Source organism: Ixodes scapularis, unplaced genomic scaffold, assembly GCF_016920785.2.
Source record: "Ixodes scapularis isolate PalLabHiFi unplaced genomic scaffold, ASM1692078v2 PGA_scaffold1__304_contigs__length_218370807, whole genome shotgun sequence".
Lineage (NCBI taxonomy): Eukaryota > Metazoa > Arthropoda > Arachnida > Ixodida > Ixodidae > Ixodes > Ixodes scapularis.
In genome coordinates this window covers 63,717,578-63,726,820 of record NW_024609846.1, presented here as the reverse complement: position 1 = coordinate 63,726,820, position 9,243 = coordinate 63,717,578, and the positions used below count along the sequence as shown (strand labels likewise).

General features: G+C 44.3%; 2 protein-coding genes across 2 annotated transcripts; both read right to left on the bottom strand.

Moving 5' to 3' along the window:
- Nucleotides 1-269: 269 nt before the first annotated feature.
- LOC120846650 (monocarboxylate transporter 12-like) lies at nucleotides 270-3,893 on the bottom strand. The gene is made up of 3 exons (XM_040503887.1): nucleotides 3,887-3,893; nucleotides 2,993-3,838; nucleotides 270-394 (listed from the first exon to the last, which is right to left on the bottom strand). The coding sequence occupies exons 1-3, from the start codon at nucleotides 3,891-3,893 to the stop codon at nucleotides 270-272; spliced, it is 978 nt and encodes a 325-aa protein (XP_040359821.1).
- Nucleotides 3,894-4,080: 187 nt separating this feature from the next.
- Nucleotides 4,081-8,877, bottom strand: LOC121048038. Its single transcript, XM_040503890.1, has one exon. The coding sequence runs from the start codon at nucleotides 8,844-8,846 to the stop codon at nucleotides 7,668-7,670; it is 1,179 nt and encodes a 392-aa protein (XP_040359824.1). The 5' UTR covers nucleotides 8,847-8,877; the 3' UTR covers nucleotides 4,081-7,667.
- Between the last annotated feature and the right edge of the window lie 366 nt (nucleotides 8,878-9,243).

Genomic DNA, 9,243 nt, shown 5'->3' with positions numbered 1-9,243 from the left:
CAACGTATCACCAGTCTCGTTGTAGGAAAATTGTTTCAGAAAAAGCTACCGGCCTTCTAAATTAGTGATTATAGAAGTATAATCTGGAGAAGAGTTTGCTCAGGCTGCCATCATAAAAAAGGTTTGACCTAATTGAAATCTCTACGATAGATTACAAATTTAAGGTAATGTTTTAAACTGTTTTTAGTTCTTAGCGTTAGCTATTTCTAAGCAAAAGCGTGGGAGGCTGGCACAATATGTATAGTCAATTGTCCACTTTATTTTGGCGTCTATAACTTTCTACTCTTCCTATCACAGCAGCAAACGGTCGCAAATATAAATCCAGCGAAAATTTGAAGTCCTCCGTGCAGCCGATAGTAGTTGTCGTATGATCCCTTGGAATCTCTGAAAACACCTGGAGCATCAATAAATTATATACTTTCGTGAGAGACGTCGCCGTGCATATTGCTTCCAGAAAACATGCACATACCGAAACAGTGACGAATATTTATGTTATAAATCAGGGCTGTACTCTAGGTGAAAAGATAGACGTAGCATAAAAGTATAACACTACCCTTCAAATAGTGAAACGATACTAATATATCTGTCTTTACTTTCAGCAGTATATCAGATGACATTCCACACTGCTGCTATAACTACCAAATCAACTAACAGACACTAGTACCTGCGATGATTATTAAAATCAGCATCTAATTACTCAAAGCTACTAGAATCGGCTATATATAATTTTTCAGTCCCCATAGGCGAGTACGCTAAGGCAATCTGGTTTTACCAATAAAAAACAACAAAAAAAAAGAAAATAAAAACGTGTATACTAAAATAGAAACGAAGCAACCCTCATAAGTAAAACTATCTTAGCACACAACCACAGCGAAAAGAAATAACCACATCAGGCTACTCACAAAATATCTCAGTAACAATGGTTTTTAATACTCATTATTTACGCGGGTAATGTCGGAAAGGAATCGTTTGTCTGACAACATTCTTCGCTCCACATCGGTAGATTCATTTGCAAATGCGTTAGACCATTATGTCACATAAGTGGTGCATACTATTAACTTACTAATAATATTATTTTATTATTTGCCTGCTGTCATTTTTTTATTGTTTCTTTCTCTCAGTTTTGTTAACGGCCCTTCTTTCTATCGTTTGCCCAACTACCGTCAGGTCATTCTTCTTTTCTTCAGTTCTTACTGTTACTGTTCGCTATGGCTTGTTCAGCTTTGATTACCATCTGTCAAATCCCCTCCTCTTTTTGCTGACCTCCCGTCCTTGGATGTCTCTCCTGTGCCGCTTTCCTATGGGAGTGTATGACCGGAAGCGTACAGTTTTACTTGACTGAAATGAGCTGGGAACATATGGCTTAATCTTTGAGATGCAGTCATGATGTGATGAAGAAAGGAAGGGCTACACTGCCCTTCCTTTCTTTGATAAGAGGTTTTAACTATGTCAACACGAGACCGGCGTCAAGATTCATTGAATTGGTCCTCGAAGCGACCAGTTATCTCTCGCCATTTATGGTACCAAGTGGTTCGTAGCGTTGACTCTTGAGGAAGAACCGGAGTTCTTCCATACACAAGCTTGAATCTATTAACTATGGTACTTGATTTTTTAGATCTGTTCAACGCAAAGACTGTGTATGATACATACATACCCCTATAGGTTGTGTGATGTGTTTACCTGCCGGTACTAAATATCCGCGATAGTGCGATTAATACGCTCAAAGAGCCGATTGCTTTGGACAGCAGGAGGGGTGCCTGGGCGTAATGTATTTCAAAGAATGCCATGTCATGCTTAAAAACGACTCGAGCTTCATGCTGCATCCTGATTGGTGAGCACAAAGCGAAGTACGCCGTAGCGGAGCACAATTCGTTCACCTCAAAAGCTCACAACGTGATCCACTGGGCTATAGGTATGGCACCTAGCGCTATCCATTTGGTGAGTTGATCAACAGCAACGATAACATAATGGTTTCCCCTTGATGAGCTTGCATATAGTCCCATATAATCGACTCCAATAAGCTAGACAGCAGCTTGCGGGGGATGGGTAGGATAGAGTTTGGTGACGGGTAAACTACTTGCCAATTTTTTTCTATGGCAAGTATCACAAGATGCGACACACTGAGCAACGTCTTGCGAAAACGCCCGCCACCAATAGCGGTCGGCGAGATTGGCTAGAGTCTTGGCTCTGCTCAGGTGACATGCTGTGATATCATCGTGACTTAGGCTCAGTTCGTCAGTCCTCAGGGACACCCGAATCACCGGTAGCCACTAACAATGCTGCGGGTTATCATGGCAAGGTATGCCTCTTTCACAGTACGCTCGACGCAGTCGCTGCATAGCTTCCGTCGAAGCAGGAGACGCAATCCGCTGTATAATGTCATGTAGCGTTTTATCTTCTTGAAGTTGACGAAGGTCAAAAGTGAACCCACACAAGCAGGTGTCATATTAAAGAGTCTTAGGATGCTTGTATAGTGGATTGCGAGACAGAAAGTCAGCATCCTGATGACTTCGTTCGCTGTGATGAACGCAGGACGGAAGTATTGTGAACGTAGCTAACTATCAATATGTGAATATATTGCGTTACGCTTGGGGTAAGAAGGAAGAAAATATTGAACACTTTATATCCTGTTTTAAAGCGACTCGCCACACTTTTGTTGATGGCAAAATTCACTTTGTAAATGCGGGGACAGCTAATCACAGCGAAGAAAAAAAAAGTTTGGACAAGCAGATAAATTTAGGCACTATTTATTACCTTCCGGTGGAGCAAGTCAATGCAATAGAAAAACAAATCTTATTTTAACTTTCGAGAGTGTAAAAAAACTTAAAAACTTCGAGAGTGTAAAAAACTTATTTTTCAAGGATAGATAGGGTGAAATATATTAGCCGTGAAAGTTTCACACTCAGGCTAGGGGGCGCTAGCCTACGCCCGAACTAGAGTTTTAAACTTAGAAAGAAACAAGAAGAAACAAAAAAACACAAAAAAATCTCACCTATTATTGTAGGGTTGCACAAGAATAAGGGCAGCGTGGACGGTCCCAGCAATGCACAACTAAAGGGGATTGCATCCGCTCCAAGGTGGTCAGTGATAATGGCAGCCTTTATGGCTGTGAGGAATGCTGAGGACATTGCTACGCAAAAGCAAAAAACGACTACATACGCATACTTTTCAACTTCTGGAAGGATTAAGAGCGAGCAGCCGAAAACAAAGAGATTGACGACGATTAGTGTGCTTCGGTTCATGAATCTAAGGTCAGCCAGAAGCGGGACAATTAAACATCCCACCAGTTGGGAAACCGATGAATACGAAACTATAGACTCGGCAGTTTCCAGAGTGAAGCCTTTATCTAATGAATAGTCGACAATTGTTGACTGAAATGCCATGGCTGCGAAATCCGATATGACGGTATATGCAAGAATTGAATAACAGAATGGCATGCGAAGTAGTCTGACGGACTCTCGGATACTCTCGGCGTATTTAGAAATGTTCTTTCCAGAGGGATTTTTGTTTGGAGAACCATCCTGTGAGAGATGAGTTGTGCTCATAGTGAAGTACTCTGGAGGCTTGATGCACTGTCGGACTTCCGAATTTTGTCTTATCCATTGGGGCACGTTTAGCAGGAGAGAAAAAGCGGTCACGTGCATTGTGATGGCTCCGGTCAGAAGTAGAGCGCCGCGAAAGCCATACGCTTCCTCGAAATACACGAGTGCCGGCGGGAAAATGAGTGATGCCAAATATACGCCGGCGAACTTGATGCCGCAAGCTATTCCCCGGTACCGATCGAAGTACAATATGTTAATGTAGGCGAGAAATACCGTGACGATTCCCACACCGGTACCTGAAAGGAGGAGGAACAGGTAAGTTATTCAGGTTCATCCAGTTACACAAAACATTTTTAGGGCGGAGCTCCTTAGGGTCTAGCCTTGTCCGGCGTCCGTGCTCACATCGATCGTCATCCCATCCGTCTTCTTAAAAAAAGAAAAAAAATGTTTGCTCAGTCGACAGGATTCGAACCTGTGCCGCGAGACGCCACTGGACTTCTAGTCCGCCGCCTTAACCACTCGGCCACGACTGTTTTTTTTTTTTTTTTATTTATTGCCGGTGTTTTTACAGAGACGCGCACACATACAAATGAAATCCAGCTACTACGCTACAGTACCACAGAGATTGCAGTGCTAATGTTGAGTAGGATTAAAACTCTTTCAACCCTTTCAATTCTTCAAAATATGGCAACCACTCTACGGTGGGAAACGCAGTTTTGTACGCTGCAGTCAGTTCACAAATTGTTTCAGTGAAATATTTGCGTACAGGCCGTATGAAAACATCAGCATTTCTCACAGCCATTCGACTTTTCCAGATGCTATGAAGACCGATGAGCATGATCATATCTAAAGGAATCGTGTCATTGGGATCTGTGTTTAAAAATCTAATGCCATGGGAGGTTACCGGTAAATCTTTTTTCAAGGTTCTTTGCAAGACGTCCCAAAAGAACAGAGCATCCCAACACTCTATAAAAACATGTTCAATTGTTTCTGGTTTTTTACATAAAAAGCAATGGTCACCCCATGGAACAAAAATGCCTTTGTCCTTCAGCCACTTCTTTACAGGAAGCGTATTTGTATGAAGTTTAAAGAAAAACGTTTTCAAAGAAGGCTGGACGTGCATCCTTTTAACGCGTCTCAGAACATCTTGATCTCGACGCTCGCAGCATCCGATGCGATACAATGGCACAGGGAAAAGAACATCATATAAATCATGCGTCAGGCGTTTTCGCGTTACTCCAGAAAGATACTCTAAAGAAAAACGAACTGACAGAATCTGAAAGGCGGTTACAACTTCGCTCAAGAATGCACTGAGTCGACAAAACCCATGATTGTATGACGACACAACAAACAAAGGCACTTGTTCGGACAGTCTTGTTTGTATCACTGTGCGTAGAAAAGGATCTACTTGATCTCGAAGAAACATAAATCTTGATACAATCTGTTTCACCCATAGGTGTGACAACGAGACGCCCCCCTTGGATACGCGACAAAAAAGGTTGTCTCGGCTTAGTCTCTCCCAACTTGACTGCCATATGAATACCGCAAAAACACGATGCAATTTTTGAATGTTAATGCGAGAACAACTGATGACCTGTAGAACATACCAGATTTTGGCAATTAAAAACACATTTCATATTGTGGCGCGAGTGAAGACAGAAAAGGCGCATCCTTCCCACTTCTGCGCCGTTCGCCGAGTTTCGTCAATCACTGCCGACCAATGCGCATTACTCCTTTTATAATGTTGAAGAGGCACACCAAGATACGAGGAAGGCGTTAGCATAAAATTTATATCTTCGAACTGCTCCGGCTTCGTAGCCCACGAGCCATGCCAAAAGCCAACACATTTCTCCCAATTTACGGATGCCCCAGTTAATTCACAAAATGTTTTAACAGTGGACACAGCTTCAGAAATACTACTTTTATCATGGCAAAATACAGCTACGTCATCCGCGTACGCCAGCAGCTTGACCTCTATGGCATGCAGTCGAAAACCATGTATATTTTTGTTATGAATGATGCTCAGACAGAAGGGTTCTAAATAAATATTAAACAATAAAGGTGAAAGCGGGCATCCCTGTCTTACAGACGACAGTATTGGAATGGGCTCTGACAGGCGACCGTTGACAATTAGCTGTGTAGTACATCCGCTGTACGCCATTTCTACTCCATTAAGGATCACTTGCCCCACCCCAATATGTTTCAGTACACCATACAATACGCTATGTTGTACCCGATCGAAGGCTTTTTCAAGGTCGATTTGTATCATGGCTACTTGGTCCAGTTCCATATCACAACATTCAAGAATACTACGTGCACAATGAACATTCGTAAAAATAGTTCTTCCTTTAATCCCACAAGTTTGGTGTGAGCCGACGATTCTGTGAATAACGGATTGAAGCCGTCTTGCAAGTACCTTCATAAATATCTTATAATCTACATTGCTCAAGGCAATAGGTCTATAGTTTTTAACACTCCTCAACTTTTCCGGGTCATCAACCTTCGGAATAAGAACTTTATGACTATTCAAAAAGGAAGGCGGCAAAAGTTTTGTTTTGTAGGAATCAGCCAGCACTTTATGAAGCTGTTGTGCTAAAATATTTTTAGATTTTTTGTATAGAGCTGTGCTTAGTCCGTCTGGTCCGGGCGTCTTACCTACTTTAAGCTCATCAATTGCAGCGCTGATTTCGCTTAACTCGATCGGCTGTTCAAGCCAAGCAGTCGTTTCCTCGTCTAATCTCGGCATCAGTTCTAGAAGGACGTTCTCGAAATGCATTGTATTAAGGGCTTCGTCACGTTGAAAAAGCTGACTGTAGTAGTCGCTGAAAGCTTGCGCGATGATTCCTTCGTCAGTACTTATCAAGCCGCGATACTCTATTTCAGAAATTTTCTTTTTACTGGCATACTGTTTTTCTCTGCTAAGCGCTCTTTTGGTAGGTTGTTCACCAAGAAGAAAAGTCTCTGCACGCGATCGAATTATAGCGCCTTTATATTTCTCGTTCTCGGTGGCTGCCAAACTTGCTTTTGTTATTTTAATATCGTTTATGTATTTACCGGGGAATTCACACTCCAATTTAAAAAGCCTCTTTAAATCTGCTTGAAGCAGTTTCTCTTCTGCGTCCTTTAAATATTTTAAAGCATTTGATCGTTCTAGAGCAGCTAACTTTATTTCTTGCTTTGTGATTTCCCATGACTCAAAAGAATTAACAAAGTAACCGCTTGTCATATTTGCCAGCACCTTTTCAAGTCTATTAGTGAAAGATTCGTCATCGAGAAGCTTCACGTTAAATTTCCACAGCTCCCAACAGAATCGGTTCTTCGCCGTTCTGGCTTTTCCCAAGGTGAACGTCACCAGCGCATGATCACTAAAAAAGACCGGTAGAACCTTGTACTCATCTGTTCCCGTCAAAAGATCGACAGAAACATAAGCTCGGTCAAGCCGAGCGTTACTAGATGGACAGAAATGTGTATAGCTTAAAGTTTCAATTTTGTTCTGGAAAGTTGCAACGTCATGGAGATAATATTCGTCAATCATATCTCTCAATACCAATGCACTGGAATCTCTGAAAATATTCGTGCTCGACCAGTCACCAGTTTCACAGACGCAGTTAAAGTCTCCTAGCAGTACTATTTTCCGTGCACAGTTCAGAACGTGGCGCAACGACGCAAAAAATGCTTTCCTTTCTGTTACCACGTTAGGGCAATAAACACAAATAATCCTCCAACTTATGTCATACATGACAAAATCACACACTATGAGCCTACCGACCTCATCTACGGTAATAACATAATCACTAGGACTTAACGCCCTTCTAATAAACAATAAGCATCCCCCAGACGAACCTTTGGCGTGACTAACGCAAACATCAAAACTAGCCTGAAAAGGCTGGACTAGCCTCTCGGTAGCTTCCTCACTTTCCACTTTCGTTTCCTGTACCGCGAAGACGTCCAGATCGTTATCCTCCAGGACTCTTCGGACCTGATACAGTTTACGACTAGTGGACAGGCCCCGAACGTTCAGAGTCCCGAATCTTACTGGGTTAACGAGCTTTATCTTCTCTTTAGATATAAAAGTAAAGGAACACTACGGAGACAGAAATCCTCACCAAACGCAGGCCTTTCGGGTCATGAACCAGACACCCCCTTTCCCCGAGAATTCAAGGTAGGGTCCAACTTTGACGCAGCACGGGGAGACCGGCCGGGCAGCGTTTTCCCTGGCGGCTCAGCATCCCCGCATACACTGGAGGCGCCTGTCACCCTTGGCTCCGTCTCTCGTGTCCTTTTAACGGCCAGGGTGCCAGCTTCAGCCATGGTGATGTCCTTGGTTTCCTCTCTACCGGTGCACGACTGTTCATGGTCTTCTGAGGATGCGACGCTCGAACAGGCATCAGTCCTGACCAAACGAACTGTTAGAGCGGCAGCACCAGATGGTTTATCGCTGCTCACGGCTGCCATCTTGTCTCTATTCGTTGTCTCCGGCGTTGATTCGGGCACCGCCTCCTTCGGAGCTCCTGCCTCATTGGCCTCCGCCTCATCCATGTAGAAGTCGGACGTATCTTCCCCTCCTACAGGGCCTGCAACAGCCGCGTAGGACCGAACGCAATTGTTGGTCTCATGTCCGTACCGACGACACTGGTTGCAACGTGGTGTACGACACTCACGACGGATATGGCCAGTGCGGTGGCACTTGAGGCAGAGCGGGGCGCGTCCAGGTGCCACCACGAGCGTGATCCCACCGGCTATTCGTTCCTGGTGCGGTAGGGTTTCCACAGTGACGCCCGCTTTCAAAGTAATGAGGACTATCCGCGTAGTGGATTCGATGGCCTCGCACCCTTGCACTCGCCATTTTTCCCTTGTAACTTCAGTTACTTTCCCGTATTGCGACAGAGCGGTACGCACCTCGTCATCCGAAACGTGGTGAGGCACCCAGTGGATCTTGAGACGAACGCTCTGTCCATTGGGGTCGAAGACGAGGCAACGGCGGTCTTTAACCAGAAGCTCCCGAGTTTCAACCAGTTTCTTCTTGCTTTCGTTGATTTTGAAGGTCACGAGCCACACGTGGTTCATCTGGTAAGAACCCAAAGACACCACGTCGGCGAGCAGTCCTACGTGGCTCAATGCATCGCGGAAATCCTCAACTCTGTAAGGACGTCCTTTAACGTCCGCGTGCAGAAACACAGAATTTAAAACAGTGCGACCAGTTGGCAGGGGTGGCAGATGAACAGAATAATCCAACTCAGCAGTAAATGCCTTATCGCCACGGCCCTGCTGGGCCGTTATCGCCGCTCCGTCGGAGCTTGACATTCCGCGACCGTACGCTGCGGTGTCCGGAAGTGGAATCTCGGCCACGACTGCGGGACGAGTAGGGGGCACTGAGATGTGGTAGTTACTCAAGAGCTAAGGATGTCATGGATGAAACGTTGCATGTAGCCGCTCAACGTCGATACAGGAGAGGGCGCTGCGTTCAAATGCGTCTATAACCGCGTAAAACTTTGCATGCATTGGCTCAACGTTTATAGACGGGAGGGCGCTGCGGTCAAATGCTAAAAAAATCAGTATCATCAGCACCCACCAGAGCTTCGCCCCAATCAACATCATTCACCACGTGGAGATGCGGTCATTTTTTTATTCTTGTAATTTTCCACGGTTTACACGTTACGTGTAAAGGTAGGTTAACACATTTGCGACTGCTTATGATTGA

Coding starts and splice junctions, on each gene's coding strand:
- LOC121048038 (XM_040503890.1), bottom strand. CDS start 8,846: ATGTCAAGCTCCGACGGAGCGGCGATAACGGCCCAGCAGGGCCGTGGC.
- LOC120846650 (XM_040503887.1), bottom strand. Junction 395..2,992: donor GTGCAACCCTACAATAATAG/GTGAGATTTTTT, acceptor TTGATGCTCCAG/GTGTTTTCAGAGATTCCAAG.